Here is a 20,855-nt window from a genome sequence, read left to right on the forward strand (position 1 = left end):
CGTCTCCCATTCTGTTTCTCGGAGCGTGCAGAGAGAGAGGAAGAGGGAGATAACTTTCCAGGGGGACGTATTTCGAGTTGATTTATAATTCGAAGAAGTTGATTTGAGATAAATTTTGCATAGTAAAGGTATTACTACAGCATTAGCATGATAAAGGGAGCGGAAGATAGAGACAGAGATTTTGGAGAGCTGTTATTTTGTTCCAATTACCGCGGAGCTCTTTCACGGAGTTACTCCTATCATAAACATGAAGCTTTAAAAGAGAGAAATTTCCCATAAAATGGTTATTAGAGGGATATCTCAAAAACCGAGTTTTTAAGTAGTTTCGACAGCGGTACCACAGATATCTCTTAGTAAAGTAAATTTTAATATTAATGTACGTTTAGAGAACCGAAAGAAGATTACACCCGCGACAGATGTTTGAGGCCCAATGGAAAATAGAGAGCTGTTGTTCGTATACCGCTAGGTTCTAAACTGTCCCTCGTAATTTTTTTAACAAATTATTATTATTTGTTTAATTCAAAAGCTGTATTAAATAGGACAAAACATTACCTTTGACGTTTGTTGATTTTTTCCATTGTTGCTTACGTCACCGGTAGCGCAAAACGGCAGATTAAAAAAAATCGAAACGTAAGTCAGGTGACACCTCAAACTAAAGGTGTTTCAAAGCCACAATCAATTGCGATTCAAAATCTATCGCTTAGTTTTTGAGATATTTATTTTGTGGGTATTTTTGTTTAATTTTAAGAAGAAACATCGAAATTTGCTCTCACCAAAGTCGTGTGAAATGTATCGACTAGCGCGATGCGATAGTGTGTAATTCTGGTGTAATAGTTGTCATCAGAGTAAGCGAAAATAGTAACTCCCAACGTGCCAGCGTGAAATGGGGCGTACCAGTCGCAGACGAGGGTGGTAATCACGCGTAAAACCGTCCATGAGACCTGGAGAGTTATGTGTGTTTTTTTTTGTCAGACCAGAGCCGTATGTACAAAAATAAAAAAAAAGCCTGAACCGGATTCGTATGCGGACAATCGCGACGGAAATCTGACACCGGTTCATCGTTGCAGATTTGGGCATTACCACTTTTATAGTAGTCGACTAGGCTATGATTCTAATATTTCTAATTTCTAAAATTATCATCTAAATGAACATCTTTCAGCTATTTTCGCGAAATGTGGAAAGTGAGTTGTTAGTAAGGACACATTTTGCCTAGCTGAGTAATACCATAGCATTTTACTATATAATATTTGTTTTTTAAATGTTCAGGTACGTTCGGGAAAGCACTCTGTCAGAAATTATTCAACATTCACTGTATCATAGAGGTATTTCCCTCCACGTCGCTCCTCTTTCCTGTGTTAACTTTTTAATGATTTTAAAATTATTAACATAAGGCACGTAATGGTTTAAAATCATGGGTCCCTCCGAATCCATTCAATTCAAATTTACGTTCCCCCGAAAATATATATTCCAACTACCATAGAAAAATTCGAGGTCGTTCTTTAGGGCCGAACTCCTGCAATTTTTTTCTCGGCACCCGCGGCGTGTTTAGAGCTTTATTTTTAGTATTTAATTTAACGAAACGCCTGAAGAAATTCAATCTGTTCTCTTTTAATTCCTCCCTTTCAGGCGTTTGGTTAAAGGCCGGAGATAAGCGTATTTTTTGTCTAAGACTTGTAGATTTTTGCGCGGATAGGGACAGGATTTATTTTAAAGAAATTAGCTAGAATGCAACTTCAAAGACTTTAACCCAGTTCACAAGGTATAAAATCCACACAGAAAACAAATAACATAATCATGCAGAACACTCCAGAAAAACAAAATACTCTTACTTAACTAAGTTATGTTTAGCCACTTGTCATTTAAGAAAGGAGAGTCGCATTTTCTCTTTAAGGGAATGTGTTCTTTTATTTCAAAGGGAGATATTTTGCGGATAATAAGGTCTTATATGGGCTCGCCAAAAATGAGATTTTTACGCTTTACCGTTGCTTTGTGTGATGGTAATTCTTGGCGCTGTTGAATCCATATCCTTTGACTGGGACACTATTTACCATCCACTGAGATTTTATCAAATTTTACTTTTTCCAAACTGGGGTTAAACCGAAAAAAAAATGGGGCGGTCATATTTTGCTTGTTTTGTGCCGGAAGTTGTTAGTGTGTAGGTGATTTGAAGCAATTTTCCCCCATGTTTGATTTATTGATGCAGAACGTGTGTTCCCTTGATAGTAGTGCTCAGAATTTATTCCTCATGTGACGCTCTTTTTGCGTATTTACTATCTCGTCCATTAAGTGCAACTCCCCTTCAAAGTCAATATCGGTTGCCGGAACTTTTCCTCAATCTGTGTTTCCTGCAGCCCTTTTACATTATCTCTAAGTGAAATTGCAATTTGCTTTCAGGACATAATTTGCATGGACAATAGACGTTTCGCACCAATAAAATTTAAACGAATAATTCTTCTGTTGTTTGTTTTCCCCCCATAACGTGGTATGAATAATTTTAATGAAGTCGTAGGAAAATAAGTGATATTACAATTTGATTTTAGTACATTATTTGCATGGATAATAGACGTTTTGCGCCAATGAAATTTGAAGTGAATAATTCTTCTGTTATTTGTTTACTCCTACGATACTACTAGAAAACTTACTGGAGCTACAAATTGTAAAAATCGAGATGGAGCAAATGCACCGACGGTTATTGGCGTATTCATTCGGATATAACGCAAAAATGCAAAATTTGTCCATTTCTTCGACTTGGTATCATTTCGGGTTTCTCAAAAATATATGTATTACCCTAAAAATTGGGTAGAGATTGCATGGACCAAGCAGAATAAACCATAACAACATTTGATGTAAAATATTTTCTAATTTTGTCAAGAAAAAACTTTACGTTTCCCTTTGACGCCTTTTATTATTCCTCCCCCCCCGTCTCCCCTTTATTACACATCTTTTATTACATACAGAAAAATGGCTCCTTTTATTAGACACAAAAAGCGATAACTTCTGCAATTCGAGTATACGAGTTGAACACATGCAGATTCAATCACACCCTTTTCGAAGAATAACTGCTGGATTTTATTAAAACGAGTTTTCCCGTACATAAACCGTGGCTCCATATACCTTCTTCCCAACAAATCTAACAGCTAAGATCTTTGATGGAATGAATTCTTAGCTTCTTCTACATTTCCCAATACGTTTCCATTCAAGATGGCTCTCGAGCAAATGATTTAGTTTGTCAGTTGAATTCCGAATTGATTGTACTTTGTGAAATACCAATCACAGCTCTGAGCCCTACGGAGCTTTCTATGACAAATATACAGGGTGTTTGGTAGGTAGTGCTGGATACTGAATAGGGTATTAGAGAAGGTCATTGTGATTTGATGTAATCAAAAATACCTACGTACTAAGAGGTACAGTTTTCCTGATAATTAAATTTTTAATATTTTTTTAATTGACTGTGTTTTTCCAGAGTAATTGAAGAGCAAAAGAACAACAAACTCTTTCAGCATAAAAATGTATTAAACCTTTTTATTATGCATGAATTAATTGTTTAAATTTTTTAAGCCATAAAAGCTAAAATGGCTTTCTTACTTACCCAAACATACACATGCTTTTCCTAGTCTGTAGTAAAGCAACGAGTCAAATTCAATAATCTAATTTATTTTTAACGCCTAATGACTTAAACGATAAATGCAGCTCGGCACCACCACAGTAGCAGCGAGGAATAGCACGTAGATGTATTCAGAACGGTGGTTCTTACTATGAACATGTTAATAACTTAATTATTATTGTTGATTAATTTACAATTCTTTGTAATCTTTTTTGCTTTTCAAAATCAACTAAGAAATTCACGAATTCTTTCTTTTTTTAGATTGGAAAATGAAATACTATTTTATAGCACATATTAAGTGTTATTTAATGCGAACAGGCATGCTGTATTAGAAATGATAAAAAACTAAAAAATTCGAATATTTGGAAAACTACCTTAAAATGATAAATGACTAACCTAAGTTTTGGCGAATGCGCTGGACGTCATTTCAAAGAATTAAGGAGAATTGCTGCAATGTTTAAAATATTTTTTTGTCTACATGCTACAGAACGAAAAACGCCAACAAAATGTACTTAACGGGGATCTGCAGTGTAGTTTAGGTAAATTACATTAAAGCTCAACTGAGTAATAACATTCATTTGATTAAAATACGTAAGGCATGTTAAAACCAGGTGCTCCTGCATTTTGATCACTTTTAAATAAGTTTAGAGTCCTCTCAAAAAATAGGACTTTGTGCAAATAACTTTATTTTGGCGTATACTCCAAAAATTCAAAGAGTAGTTATATAAAACATTCACAGTAAAATTTATATGCAAAGTACACTTCTCAGAGCTTTTGCTGAATAATGTTTAGATTAAATTGTTGGGCAGCAGTTTATGTGGCATTTCAATGATCGTGTAACCAAATTCGACAGGCATAAATATGGAATAATAGATCACCAGCGTAATTTCGATTTGCATAAAGATGATGCAGAGACTTATTGACTATAGCAAGGAGATCTCTCAATTCGGCAATGATGAAATATTTTTATCCTAGGGAAATCCTACAACTTTGATATCTGTTTTTGCAAATACTCTTTAGGCCCTCCGGTAAGTCAATTTGGAACTTTTCCCATAAATGTTTGACTGGCGAACTTGTTATTCAGACGGAACTTTCGCAAACTTTTGTACGTCGATGAATCACTCCCGGACAGCGATTTACGGGTCGTTTAATAACTTTTATTGGATTTAAACGTCCTTTCAACATACCTTAACTAATTTGCACAGCAGGAACCCTCCTTGGAACCTATAGGTCACCTCCCAGGCCAGTTGGGGTAGTACGCTGAAGAAGGCAACTATAAGGTCAGCTACAGACAGGTGGAGGATAAAAAAGTACATCCTGGAGAGTTTTTTCCTCCCGCAGTATCTGAAATAGAGACTTTTCCATTAGTTGAGCAACCCAAATTTGCTAGCGGAAACCTGTAATTACGTACGAAACATAAATCTCGTTTTTTGTTCATCAACATCATTTATTTTCGCAAAGTATGTCCTATTATTCAACTACAAATGTGGCCTTATTTTCAATTCAATGGCAGTATGGTGAGTGGGTTCGAGTTTAATGGACTATGATGGAAAAAGTGCAAAGTTTTTAGTTCCAAGTTTTCCTCAGGCTTTTTAACAAGATAACGACCGGAAGCGGCTTTGCACCCCATAACATGCAATATTTTTTGGTCATAGAGTTTCATTAAGTGTATTATTTTTCTCATCGGGGAAAGTTATTTTTAGGTGCTTGTTAGATATGAAACTTTAAAGCTTTACAAAAGTAACGTATTTTCGTTATTACTCGAGAGTACTACGAGGACGTATGCGAAGATTTTCCTGAAGTTGCTTTTCAATTTTATTAAAGTTTTATTATTCGTTCGTTTCATTGCTTTTTCATTTAAATTTTAAATAGAGAAGGAAGGAAAATGTCCTTTGCCATAAGTTCATTAATTACTCAATTTGCACGGTTCAGTGGCGTTCTTATCTTTGCTCGTCAGGTCTATCGGAAATCGGCAGCTCAAGATAAAGCGGTTTTCTGGTCTAATTAAAGACCAAAATTGGAGCTGAATTAAACTAAATATAGAGAGGTTGGAAACTTCACCGCTAAAGTGCAGGCGAGCTTTGACGCTATCCTGGAGGTTAAATTTAAATTATTGCGTATTACGCGTTTCCTTTAGCAGTATTGTGTATGCTGATTATGTCAAACCCTATAACGTCTCCTCTTTCCATAATATGCATACTCAGGATGGTTCAAATTACTATGTTAAACACACATAAAAGCTATTTAATATTTTATTGTCGCCAGCTTTATGAATTTAAAGCAGAAATGGTAAATTTCCGCCATTTATTGGATGAAGACTATGAGTTTTCGAAACAGCGGCGAACGAGCTGAATATTTTAGGTGGTTACCTCAAAATAGCTGATTTAAGACAATCACTGATATGGAATATCCGTAATTTAAAGCCAAAAATTGGTACCCGTCGTACTGAAATTAATTTTGTCAAATTGGAGCGATAAATTAAGGATACTTTAGGCAATTTTTTCAAACAAAATCTATTTAAGGTCGCAGGAAAAACTTCTCGTCGAAGTTGTAGGCAGCATTGATGTGAAAGTTCATAACTCTAAAAGGCAAATTCTAATCACATAGGACCCTTTTGACATTACGGCCGTTGTGTATTCAATACGTTGAACAAAAAATCGCGAACGTTTTCCATTTAAAGCAGGGGCGCTCAAGCTGGCCATTTCGCGTGGTTTGCTTGAACTTTATGTCTCTGTTATGGAGGGCATTCATTTTGAAAACTCATAACATAAAAAGGAAATATCGTATCAACTTCCAACTCGGCTCAGATTGCGCTATAATTTAGTAGAATATGCAGAAAAATTATTTATCGCGGTTTGTTTAAAACAGCAGCGCCGCAGCGGTGCAGTTTGATATATAATTCAAACGGAGGATCGAAGACAAGCTAAGCATGAAACGTGCCATTTCGTAACTGAAAATCGAATGTTTCAATTCGCCACTCCATTCAGATTTAACTGTAACTTAGTAGAATACACAAGAAAATTCTAGAACGTATAGATAATTTCGTTTAAATATGTATTATAAATTCTAGATACACAATATACATATACATATGTAGAATGTTATTCTCAAGAAAAGAGACGTATTCTGCTTATATAGGTTGTGGCCAATAAATTACTCTGCCTTGCTTACGGACCTGGTTCCATACTAAATATTAAGAAAACAGAGATATTTTATAATTTCGGGTTCATTTCGGAACGTTTCCTTCGCTTCTATAACACTGAAATGCATTAAAATTGTTCGTTGCAGTAGCACACTTATAATAAAGCAGAAGACGGTTTGCGAATAACGATGACGTTATTCTCCTGCGAGCTTAAGCATGCTGAAGTATGAACTTATAAGGCGAATTTTGATTGTTTGTCCTTCGTTATAATGCATCAATTAAGACCTACGTTTAGCAGATTTAATGGGTAATTAGCATTGAATTAACTGTATCAACTACTGGTGTTTATACCAGACCTAGGTATAATATAGCAAGTTATTGCTAAGTGTAAATTATTGGTAATAAATTATTGTATAATCCTTCCTAGATGTGAAATCTAGTTTTCAGGGAAAATCCAGATAATCTAAAGTGAACGCTAATGGATTATACTGGTAATTTATAATCAGCCCCCTGGTTTAGATCTCTATATTGGACGTAATTTAGTTGATATATGCACGTACATGTAATATAATGCTCGATGTAAATAAAGTAAATAGACTGCTTTCGGTGAAGGCAAACTTAGGGGACATATATAAAATGAAATAATGGGGAGCTTGGGGGAGGAAATTTGCGGGATTTAAAGATGTTCACTTACACGTGATTAATAAGGGGGTTCAAATGGTCTCTGCCACGGTTATAAATGCAATATCTAATAAAATTTCTCTTCCTTATGACCCTTATAATTTCAAGAAATTTTGTGGGGCGCATAGGTTAAATGCTTAATCAGTGTTTAAATCTCACTGTACTGTCGGCAAATTTAATGACAAATGACATTGTCGCATTTAACTAAAAGTTTTCAGACGAAATGCTGACTTAAATATTAAATGTTGACTTTACTACAGCGAGCTAACTCGATTTCCAAACTTTTGTTCGTATCATATGAATGGAGAACTCATTATTCTTAGCTGTTTCATTTGGTTAGTTTTAAACATTCACGGCAAAATTGTCGATAAAGGTAATATATAAATTAGTACGTTACTAAAATACACTAAACACTCAGAATTTATTTATCGTTGTTTCGAGTGTCTCATTCAATTCATTTCATTCAGAAAAATGTTCAGAAGCTTTTTAATTGAGTAAAGGCAAAAGGCCAAAGGAAACAATGTCGTACTGGCTCTAAAGGTAAAAACATAGTAATAGCAAAGCATCGCCTCTCGTCATCTGGCGATGGTCAATCAATTGAAGTCCACTGAGCATCGCACCACACCCCTCGCATCCCCGTAAAAAGAGGAACAAAATATTTTGCTTTTCAGCGGGAAAGTGTTTAAAACTTGCTCCGTGATTGGTTCTCTCAAACCCTCACTCCTTCCAAATGGCAACAGTGCACGTTGCGTTTATTTAACAGTACCCCAAATATTTGCTCCGAAAGAAGGACTCAATATACGTTGAGGGTAGAGGAACGAAATTAAGGAATCAGACCAAATTTAACATAAACAAAATATAATTAATAATAACCGCCGTGTCAAGGAATCTGGCGAGTCACTATCACCATCTGAATCAAACAACATTTTCACTACCTCTCTTTTTCGAAGAAATTGGACAGATGAATGAATATGGTCTGAAGAGAAATGAATGCTCGTCAACAGCGTAATTTAATTCTTGGCGAGGTGAATGGCGAGATGAACGTCGAGGTGTCCGGTGAGGGGCGATGCTTCACTATGTTTTCAATCTAAGGGTGTATAATGCAGCAATCAGGGGGGTTAAGAAAGAGCATAGGAAATTATTCAGCGATCTTACGCAGATCGCTGCAGGCAGATCTCCTCATTATAGATCTTCCAAGCAGCGTTTGAACCTACAGGATTTAGCCAAAGAAATTATAGGGAACTTTTGATCAATAACTCAAACCAATGGTTCGTACACAATTTTAACCAAAATAAAATTAGAGCTTCCCTTTTGTGTTCTCTTTCCTGATGAGAGGGGAAGCTGGGTTGGAACACTCTACTAAAAGATAGCGATTGGAACGTTTCTAAAACGGTCATAGACTTAAGAGCACTCAAAGGGTTTCAACCATTTAAGTTGGCTGTCGAAAATGGAGTAAAACGAGTTTTTTATAGCAGCGTCTGGACATGATTCAACAAAAAAAAATGTAGACAGGGACACTAGAAGAGATCTTATAGCAACTGTGCTAAATAACTTTATGGGGCAATAGACAAACTGAATCTTTCTAACCTTCATCACATAATGACCTTTAAAACACGTCCCCAATTTTTTTATTGATAGGAACGAATTTAGTCAGTTAATCTAATAATCTGCTAATAACATAAGTTTCCCTCGTATTTCCTCTCTAGTTATTCCCTTCCAGTAAACTAATTATTATTGGATTGCCTTTACCACCAAATGGAACATTAACCATTTCAAGATTGTTCCTTTTATTCCCTGAATTGATTTATTCAGAGTTAAACCGTATATTTTATACAGATTTACTAAATTTTAAAACGGCTGATAAAATGAATAAAGGTTTGAAGTCTACAGGGTGCGTACTATCGCGATTATTTAACTTTGCAATCGAATTACTTTGTCTCATTGGCTGTGCGTTAGGGGTTCCTGTAGGGGGAGTTGTTGTTGGGAATGTCCATCATGATCTTTAAGTGTCAACAGAAGAAGGTTCAAGAGATGTACGACCTTAAATACGCATTGTCCAAATAATATATTTATAACTAGAGGCTAAAGTATGTAGGAAAAATAAACTGGTCTTTTCTATATTAAGAGCTGGGACGTATCTTACGTATCTTTAGTGCAGGTTAATTAAAATTTGCAGTAGTTGATGCAGGTAGTAAGGATGAGAAGTGTACAGGGTGTATAACGTAGAAATTTTTTTGAGTGTATTCACATCTGATAGCCTGTTAACAGTAACAAAAAATAAATGAACTATTTTGAACGATATTGATATGATGTTGCTTACGAAACAGAGTGCTCTGAATAGTGTTTTAGTGTTCAAACAAATATAACAAAGTCAACGAATGGGAAAACTATTGAGACTGTAATTCTGAAGAAACTTTCAGGTGCACGACGTATTTAGGTGTAAGTAATTTTTATGGTGTCCAGGCATTGTTTACAAAGAGATCGACCACACACATCATCTATCAACGTCAATCTACTCTTTATGTTTAAGTCTAAATTCCATTTCTCACTGTTGATGTTGCTGTCTCTTGGAAAGTTTCTGTCCCCAATGGTGAAATCTGAAGGTTTCTATTTTGAAGTTCGGCCATATTTCTTTGTCACCATCATCACCTATGATTGCCTGTTTTCTTATACTTTTTTAGTTCACTTGACACGCAAACATCCAAGAATAATACTCTTGTTTTGCTCGCAGACACTCTTGAAGCAGTTTTTGCTTCTAGGCGAACAGTATTTATCTGGCGCATTATTTAAGCGTCATTACGGTTCACATTTATAAAACTTTTTAAGCGAAAAGCACATCAACTTCACTTTAGTATCCCTTAAAAATACAATATATTTCTTCTCTAAGGTAAATTTTCCCAAATTAAATTTCCGAGTCAAAGAAAAAGGAGTTGCGTACCTCCTTTTTAAGGATTTTTATATCTACATTTTTACAGGAAAAAAGTGAAAGATATACTACTCAACGTTTGAAGGTTCGCAAAAAGGTGTTTCTGCTACAAAATTTTAAATGTTTCAAAACTAATCCAATTTATCAAATATATTTACCGAATGTTCCTTCTTACCAAAGTTGAAAGTGTTTACTGCCAATTAAATCTTATGGAACTTTTAATCACGATTTGAATTACCAATAGAACTTCGGAAATAAATATTTAGCTCCTTCTTGAAACTGCAAGACATTTCTATTCAATATCCAACAACTGCTGAACCCTTCTTCTTTTGAGCCTTAAAGGTCATGACGAAGGTTCCAAACAACAGAAACCCTTCTCCTATAGGGAGCCTTAACGCGTGGCTAATGAGACAAAGGAAGTCGATTACTTCTAAAGTCAAATAACCATCATTAATAATCTTCCCTGACTTAATTGACCTCTGTTTTGTCGCGGATGAAGCGGCAAGACTTTTTGTTGCAAATTAATTCAACAAAGAGTTCTATGATTTTGCATATTCTTTGTAGAATTTTTTCAGTGAAAATATATTCTAATTTACGAATATTATGGTCAGGAAGTAGGGAGGTCATCGAAATCCATCTCTTTCTAGGAGACTGTCACAAGGTTTTTGCATTGATGTATATGAAATGACTGAGGTTTTGCTGTGATCTAGGTACAACGACGAATTAATTTCGTTCCCATCGTGTCATTTTGAGCTTTGCATTTGACTTGGTTTTTTACCCTTTTCATTTTGTGATAATCTAAACTGATCTGAGATTATACGATATCAGTTATACATAGATACGGGGCAACCAAATTAAGTGCTCGCCATTGTTAGCATTGTTATTAGTAGCGATAGAAGCTTAGTTTAAATTTAAAAAAGGTGTATTATCTTGGGCTGGTTGCCATGGTGATACTAAAAAAACAATTAAACATCACGTTGTAAAGATATATTTTTTTTAATGGGACACTGTATATATAAACGAAATTAAAATTGGTTTAGTTTTATTATTATAATATACATATTATTGGTATATTTTTAAGATGTTGAGTTTTTTTTTGTTTCCAATTGTAAAACCTGCTATCAATCATATTAAATTAATCTAGCAAGGGCTGAGTAGTTAAAAGTAAAAAATATGAAATTTAAAAGAATAGTAAATTTATAGTAAATGAGTTGAAATATTTCAAAATGCCTCTTTCGCACGAAGAAAAATGTTACATGTGAGAATCGTACATCATACTTAACAAAAAATATTGATTTTAAGAAAAAAATTACTGAAATTTTTTATATATATAGCACTAAATTGGTTTTAATTTCGGTTATAAATATACACAGTGTTCCATTGACACAAGGTTTTTTTTTTAATTCGTCTTACAACGCGATGTTGAATTATTTTTAAGTATCCCCATCCCAACCAGCCCAAGAAAATACAACTCTTGCGATTTAAACTAGGGTATTATCTCTAATAATAAAAAATGCAACAATGGTGTGCCCTTAAATTGGTACACCCAATATATCAGCATATACATTTCATTCTACGTAACATGTGCTAATTTATTCTAAGTTTTTGTGTTATGGAAGAAATTTTCCACATTCAACTTTTGCTTCTGGAAACATTTATTAAAAGGCCATTGCGAGAGAATCAAATATACTGATAGAAATAGGCGCATGCATATAACCATTAAATAGCTTCGTTTAACAGGTGGAATGTTACAATTTTAATACGATTACCTGCAATGAACAGTCGTAATAAACAGTAATAAACTGATTTTATTCCCCCCCAGATTGTTGTCCTATATATTACAAGCGCTTGCCACTGTTGCATCCGTTGCCGAATTAACAAAGCCAAATTTTACTTCAGTTTAATTAAAGCCAAACACATTAAATTCGTTTACTTCTTCCTTTTTTCCTCTTTCCAACTAGAAAACCTGCCCCATCGATTCTCCTCTTGAAATTGGGTCAGTATATTGTTGAAGATACCAGCAATGGTCGAATTTTGATTAAACTTAATAGGAGGAAATTTAAAATTTTCGAAGTGAAGATTGAAAACAACTTCCTTTGAATTAGTTTTTTCTTAATCTACTAAAAACCTACAAATGTTTTATATCTATTTAAACCATGATTCAACAAGTTCTTGACTTAAAATGTACAATTTTTTTTCTACCCATACAATATAAATGACTTAATAATCCTTTATATAAAAATATCTGTTAGTAAGCAGGTTTAATTTTTTTAAATGGAAACACAAACCCTAACTGCTCTCATCTCTAAACTGAAGTTTGCTAAGGCTCACTTTACTCCCTTTTGAAAATAAAATCAGCAGAGATAACTGCCAAAGTTCAAGAACTTTATGCATTACTCGGTTTTCGAGTCTGCATTGTGTCCATATTGTGTGATTTGGGTAAACCTAATGTGATGTTATTCCAACTTTGAAATAGAATTCTGCATTTCTTTGATATGTTAAGGTTAAACTTTAGAGAGCTAACCTGCTGGGGCATTTTATAGTAAAGACTGTTATGAGAATTTCAATATTTACATTTTGAAAACTCTCGCCCTTTATCGGTCTGATACGTTCATTTTATTCCAAAAAGGTAAATACGCAGACGATTAGTTTGCTCTATCGATTCCCGAGATATCAGCTTTCAAATTATTAAAATTATGGCAAATAGTAGATACTCTCGCCTCCATTGGGGATTTTCATGGGAATATCTTGTATTTTTGGTGCTCCTATTTGGGTATAACAAACTAATTTGTTAGCGAATAATAACAATAATTATTATTCAAATTCCTAGTGTCTTATGACAATTCCAATAACGAGAAACTAATGACCTAAATTACCTAATTTATTACTATTTGATAAGCAGGAAGGTAGGAAATATTTGTGTCCTACGGAAGATTGATTGCGTGATTTAACTTTTATGGCTGCAGAGGTTTTATTAGCAAACCTGAAAAAGTGTCATAGCCATAAAGCAGGAGGTTTGGTTGAAATTTTATTATTTATCCCCATAAATCAGACTATCAATCGATGACCTGATGCTTGGATTCTGAAAGATATGGTTGTTATTCACTTTTATGGAGAATATGAAAATATAGCAAGTTATGGGGAAAATTTGATAAAATAGTGAACTTTATTCCGAATATGATGATTGAATTTATGATGGATCTTCATGTTCGTATATTCGGCGCAAAGGCATAAAAGCATAAATACGTGCTAATGATGGACTATCCTAACGAGCATAGCGCACTGACAAATTTGCCAATTATGGCTTATGAATTAATTAATATCTTCTTCATTTACGATTGCGACAGTGTGGTATATGTGTCATCTTCTAATTTTCAAGTGGCAATTGATATTGTGATTGAAAAACCTTATGCAACTAGTTTTTTTTGCTAATAAAAAATTATAAATAGTTTGAATGGCGTGAAAATGATATTTGCAAGCATTTACGCTATGCTTTCGCCCATATATCCAGTTGATATTCGATTTTCACTCTTCGACGTCTCCATCACGTTTCTCTGATTGTACGAAGAACATATTAGTGTTCGAATATCGTTCGTGTTATTTAAATGATCATTTATCAAAATGCCATTATGCTGATCTATACTTAAACATTTTAGGATCAACATTAGACTTCTTAGGATATCAATTTGAAAATATCGCTAAATTGCAAGTTTTAAGTGGTGCAGGTTTTGAAGTACGTTTTAACATTCACGCTTTCGAAGCTACTTGGATTCATTAAACCAAAATTCATTTAAACGATTTTGAAACAAAACATTTTTAATTGCCTGCCTTTTACAACAATCACTCAAATATTGTACCTTAAATAAGATTAATCAAAAATAAATGTCGTTCTGTTCCAACCTAAAGGATAACTGACCTGGACATATAGTGACCGGTAGAAAGTGCATATTATATATGGTATTTTTTTGAAATTATCACAAAATTTTATTCTTGATAAAAGTTTGTGCATTCCTGCAAACTCAAACTGCAGTTTATAAAATTTGCATATCTCGTTTCATATGGGGGAGATTCGAAAATTATTAAAACGGCTGACAGTAAACTACTTTTATTTTTAATTTTGGAGGAAACATGTATTATGAAAAGTTGTTTAGAATGAAAGGGTCTGTCCAACTCTGAAGTTTCAAGTTTCTACTACATAAATCTATTTTTCTGAATTTTTTATGGTTTATCGCGTATAACAAGAAAATATTTTTTATATACTATTTTCGTCTTTAAGAGGACTAAAAATACAAATAATTTATAGTTGTATATGTTTAACTAATATTATTTGTTTATATTAATCCTCTCTCAAACAAAACTGGCTTATTAAATAAATTTGTGTTTTCTATACGGGGTAACTCAAAAAAATCGAAAAATTGTTTTATAGAATAAAAACTTGAAACTTCATTGTTGGGCTTATTTTTTTTTAATTTCTAAACAACTTTTTATAATACATGTTTCGTCTAAAATTAAAAATAAAAGTACTTTTCGAATGTCTGAGTTTTGAGTTTACAAGAATGCACAAACTTTTACAAAGGATAAAATTTTCTAGTAAATTCAAATTTAAAAAGAAACGCATATGATGCCTACTTTCTGTCGGACACTGTATACATAAAACGATATACATACGTACAGGAGGTATGATATATATGAGGAAAATCACAGTTAAAATTCGTCTGAATTTCATGTAAAATTGTAATAAATCGGGGACTTTAAAATGATTTGGGGAAACTGGATCTACATGTCACCGATTCGTTTTGGTGTAACAGTTGCGATATTTATGATTTGGGATTAGATAACGAATATTTTTGAGCATTTCAAGGAGGGAATTTTAGGTTAAATTTGCATTAAATTAAACTTTAATCCCTTAAAAAGGTTAAAATGAATACGACTAGGGAATAATCGTTATCAGAGCGTGAATGTGAGATTGCCACAAATGTCCTGGCCGAATCGGGGCACTTTGGGAGCTTGAACGCGTTCATTGTTTAAACTAAAAAGAAGTTTTAGAATATGTACGAAGTCTTAATAAGCCTCAAGAATTTCTTAGTTTATCAATTTCTTAAACTTTGCTCAGGGATATATTTTGGTCTCAAATTGAACTAATTGAAACGTATTTAAACTCAATAAAACTTTTTAGAGTGAGAAGGAATGAAGAATAAGCGTTTTCAATAACTTTCTCAATTATATAATTAATAATACTTCTTTAAATTAAGAGAACGTAACGTTAATTTTAAAGAACGTTTATATAGGAAATTTATGTTCCAATTATACTAAATTAAACACATCTCAAGACGATAAGAAATTTTAGAATGAGTGCTAAATCAGGATAATAATTATTGACTGTTCAATATATAACAGAAGTGATTTCTTTAAACTGAAACTAATTTTGATTTTCAAAGTTTTGAAGAGGAAGGTTTCTGAGTTTAAATTGCGCCAAATTATACATATTTCAACTAAATAAGGTATTTAAGACTGAGTCAGAACTAGAAATAACTTTTCTTGCGAACATATCCTGAATAGATTACGGTTATAATGGGGGCCAAAGTTAAAACTTTTTGAAGGAAACATTCTGGGTTGAGAAATAATTAAATCAAGAAGAGTTTCAATCTACAAGGTCCAGTCCAACTCGAACTAACTTCCATTTTAAATTTCAACTGAATTTCGAATGAAGAACATGCCAGAGAAGCAACAATAATTAGTAAATTAAGTGAAACCTAAAAATGAGTCTTCGGATTTCTATTAGGTATATTTAACTGAGGGTAAAAGACATAAGCAATAATATGAATTCGGGGAAAGAGCTATCTATTTTTAAGTTATCTATGTTTTCTAAGAGTAGCATTGCTTTTAAACAGAACATTTGTAGTAATTAAGTAAAGATTAAATCTCTAATTGGCTTTAAATGCCATCGAATAGGGGCATAAAAGCTATATATTAATTGGAAATAAATTAAACAAGAGGCTTGGAAATAGGTGGAGTATTGACATAACCCTTATCTAAAATTGAATGGAATTGGAGGTAAACAGGAATGAATATCATTTAAAGTTTGTAAAACTTGAAACGAGAGAAGTACAATGTACTTTCGTTTTGTAATTTTATTTATTATATTGTACCTATTCTCGCATAAGCGTTAAAAATTCAAAACTTCAGTTATGTATAGGAATCTTCCATTCAAGTAAAAATTTACTGAATTGAAAATACTCCATCGAAGACTTATTCCTTAAAAACTACCCCAATCCGAAACAAATCTTTCAACAATTTCACCATTTCTCAAAACCAATTTTCCCTTTTCAATGTCTCAGAGACAATTTTTTTTCTTCATCTGAATGTGGCAACCAGGATCCCGTGGATCCAGCCATCATGCTGTGAAAAAGAATGGCTCTGGCTTAGTTTAAAAACTGACAAGACGAACGAGGTTTTTTGCCTATGCTTAGTGCCGTTTGATGCAGGGTATCCCACAATCACTTATCACGTTGTTACATAAAATTTGCAATGCTAAAGCTTTTCAAGCTATATTATTTAACAAACGAATCGGTATGAAATTGAAGGGGAATTGAAGCTAAGAATTAGAAAAATTATTGATCTTAAATGAAAAGTAGGGATTTTGATACATTAAGTATCAAGAAAGATGCAGAGATTTTTGACTTCTTAAGCAAAAAATGCCGAAGAGAGTATTTAATATTATGAAAAAGGATTGAATTTGTTGATCGTATAGTTTCGCAGAGGATGCAGTCCAAGAAATTGCTTCGCTGCACTTTATGTATATTTAAAACAATTTTCAAATTTAGAAAGTCCAATAAAATTAATCCTAACCAACATTCGACAGCAAATTATTTAGAAAATTACTGTTTCTGTGTTAGTTTATTCAACTTCGCCTATCAAATAAAAATTTAAAAACCTCTCCTGTATTTTTTGCTTAATTGCATTAGAAACCTCCTCAGTTAATTATTCAGAGTATACTCAATGTAAAGTTAAAAAGGCCTTCCTAATATGCCAACCCAATCCGCAAATGACATCAAATAAACATATATTCACATCAAATCTCCCCTTTGAGAACTGATATCTTCGAATTTTAGGATGGAGAGGGTGATTATACAGCTATCTTGTTGAATAATAGATGAACCGTTTTATACGTTTCCACTTGACATCTTATGAGTATATATTTTTAATTTATTTACTCTGTTTGATATCCACTAATGAAATGCAACCTAGATACCAAGTTCTATAGAATTTGCTGTTCAAAATTAAAGGGTGGGATGTGTTAAGGGGAGATTTGTTCAAATAACAACCCAAGATTATCCAATTGAAGGAGGCTAAATAACATTGCAATTCAGAGCAATGAATACCAAGAATTTTCTAATATATCTACAGTAAATAAAGTCCCCTTGTCGCAAAATTTGGGAAACCACTAGATGTATATATGTATCTTTATAGCTCTAATATCTATGACCTGAACCTTGTTCAATTAAGAACATCCCTGGCTTTCCAGCAGAGTTTATTCCACTCTTTCCCTGCCTAGACTCCTTTCATTAAAGTAAATGACATCATAATTTCTCCAAACTTTGAATTTAGGAAACTTAATGCTTGCAAAGACTTCCCATTCAATGGAAATAGAACTGAAATATTGCACCTTTATTTTAATAACAGCCCGTATTTAAAAAATTCTTTTATCCTCTTTGAACAAAGCATTTTATTCAACACTTTTGGGTAATTAGATAGTCATTGTAAGTTGATATGACCTAAAAATTGATACCAAAAATATAATACTAAACTCACAATCTAAATGATCAAATTTCGTAAGTAATAAATTATGTTCCCACGAAGCTCTTTGTGGTGCACAATCAAGGATAAGGCATTAATCCCAATTTTTCGGCACTTGTTAAACTAAAGAACACGAATTTGTTTTTACGCCCTGAAGGCAGGATTCGGGTGAACCTGGGTCTATTGTCTACCCACGAACTTGGATAAAAATTAAGCCTCGATGGTAAAACTTGTCTCGAGAACGTGTACAAATGGAGCAAACAAAATTAAATTTTGAGTGAAAGCATGTAGTACGTAGCCTTAGGGGAAGGAAAAAATAGCAAATACTGCATTTAAGGTTTATTTTAAATTTTATTTAAAAACTGATCCTTTCACCTATTGATTTTACTGCATTATCTGAAATCAATTTTACTTAGGCTTACTGTTCTAGAGTTATTCAATTCATAATTACAAAACTCAAAATTTTTCAGTCTCAGTAATGTCCTATAACTCGTGCCTATAAATTCCAACAAAAGTTGCGAATTGAGCGCATATTTTCAACATTTTTCGAGCATGTATAGAGGCTTATATCTACTAAAAACGAATTTTTTCGAGAAATTTATTCAGTAGAGACAGAACACTAAATTTCTTTGAAATATTAAATGAAATGTAGCTGTTGCTTTTTATTAGATAATATTCAATGACCAACCTTAAATATGATCTTTCAGTGACAGATCGGGGGTGTTATTATTTGATCAGACGGATGCTACCCCATGAATTGGCAAAACATTTTATCTTCAAATATTTTCTATAGTCGTGAATTTCCGTTATTTCATTCATAAATTGGAGGAACACTCGTTGCTATTTGGTACGAATTTGAAACATACATTTTCCGATATTAACTGTCATTAAGTTTCACGATTTATCGCATCTGATGATATGCAGGTAAAACCAGTTTAGAGGTAAAGATGGAAATTGTGCAAGTGGGAAAAGGATCGCATAAGTTTTAATATGCCTCCGACAAAGACGAACAATGAAGTGAGCGGAGTCAGTCCGTCGGGCGTCTCCACTTGGACGTTTAGATTAGTATCGATTTCGCTGTTTTTGCGGCTATGGAAATTTTAAAAACTATCGGAGGAAAAAACAACGATGAAAAGTTAAAATATGAATAATTGCGCATATTTATATGTTATTTTGACGGAATTAACTGATGCCTTTAGCGTACCCCATTCGATAGTCGATCGGTACGAAAAAACGTTTTAAACAGTGAACAAACTCGAGATATCAGTGTTGCCAGCTCAGTCCTGCACCAACCAACAGATCGTAAACAAATATGCAAATATCAACGAATTCATATCATCATATTCATTAATGACCTAACTAAGCTACATTGGAATAGGGAAATGTGTAATAATTTATACATAACTAAAAATTCACAATGAATTTAATCCGTCATTATAAATTATTTTGAGTGAAAATTCTTAAACTGTGACAGATCCGGCAAACACCGGAAGTGCTCCTCTCACGTCAACCGGCAGCTATGCAATCCACTTCTTTTGTCTTTGTCGTAGGCATACTAAACCTTATGTGGTCCTTCTCCTACTTGCACAATTACACTTCCTCGGTCCCATTTGAATTGGTGTCATTTATAAATTGCATTTCAGTTTTTTAAACAAAACTCACTTTATTATATATCGTAGTGTGGTGTTTTAACATATTTTATGATTTTCAAAATCCACACAAATATTCGTGTCAGAAACGATCACTTTATCTTCAAACAATGATGAAGAATTTCGGTGTATTTCGGGACATACAGACAACTTACTGCCAATTTGTAACCGCTTGCATCACCAGTTTCATTGCTGTTTACTGCCTATAGGGCAAAATACAGACATATTGTTAACGAGTAAATTTTCAGTATAAAGTTTTTCACATCGAGGCAAGAAATTTAACTCTGTTTTCTCCCAGATTATCCTACAACAAGCCTCGAGATACATATAAATTTTCGTTTTACTTCATTACTTGTTACTTCATTACACGTTTGGCTTGTTTAAGGGTCTATAACTAGTTAATGGCTGGTGAAAAATATTGAAAATATCTTATTAATTAGTGCATTTTTATTTTTATAATCTTTAAATTATAGGAGTCATGTCCGTTCGAGGCTACAATACATTATACGCGGAGCTTTTGCATACCTGCAACATTTTCTGTATAGATGGTGAATAATATTCACTCCCTTTAAGTGACTATAAAATCCAGGAACAAACCTCCATCTTCGTGCCAGATAAGCTACATTTAGAATTTCCAACATTTATCATTTCGATTTAGGCCGCATGCTCTTGCTAGACCTAGAAGTAAAGCGACTTATATTATATTCAGGAAAGGCACCCTATTTCCCTAAATATTACATTCTGAAATTATGTTTTGGGAGTTAGAATTAGTGAAATATTTCAAAAGAGGTGTTTGAGATCCACTCGTGCATCTTTTGATTTTCATGTAATTGTAATATGGAGCTGTAACCGACGTTACGTGTAAATAGAAGAGTCTCTAGCAATAGTCGTAGGATATTTGCAGGCTTTATTAACGCCCCAAGATGTGTCTGATGTGCCAACGCCATGCGGAATAGAAATATCTGCGAGTAAGTGAAAATAAGCTAAATTTTTAATTTCAATAATCCAAAGGCCTTATAAAGTGAATTACGGCTATTATTCAGCAATCATCTATTT

General features: G+C 33.5%; 1 protein-coding gene across 3 annotated transcripts in view; it reads right to left on the reverse strand.

Annotated features, from left to right (window-relative positions):
* Window positions 1-20,855, reverse strand: part of LOC136349093 (oxytocin receptor-like) — a 53,115-nt gene that overhangs the window by 10,952 nt on the left and 21,308 nt on the right. For 2 of the 3 annotated variants that reach the window (XM_066300435.1, XM_066300417.1), the window contains exon 3: window positions 4,792-4,948. In XM_066300435.1, coding sequence (XP_066156532.1) covers window positions 4,792-4,948 — 157 coding nt within the window. Of the gene's footprint in view, window positions 1-4,791; window positions 4,961-20,855 lie in introns of all 3 variants that reach the window. The other variant, XM_066300426.1, reaches the window with a different exon arrangement.

Source organism: Euwallacea fornicatus, chromosome 2 (genome assembly GCF_040115645.1).
Source record: "Euwallacea fornicatus isolate EFF26 chromosome 2, ASM4011564v1, whole genome shotgun sequence".
Taxonomy (NCBI): Eukaryota; Metazoa; Arthropoda; class Insecta; order Coleoptera; family Curculionidae; genus Euwallacea; species Euwallacea fornicatus.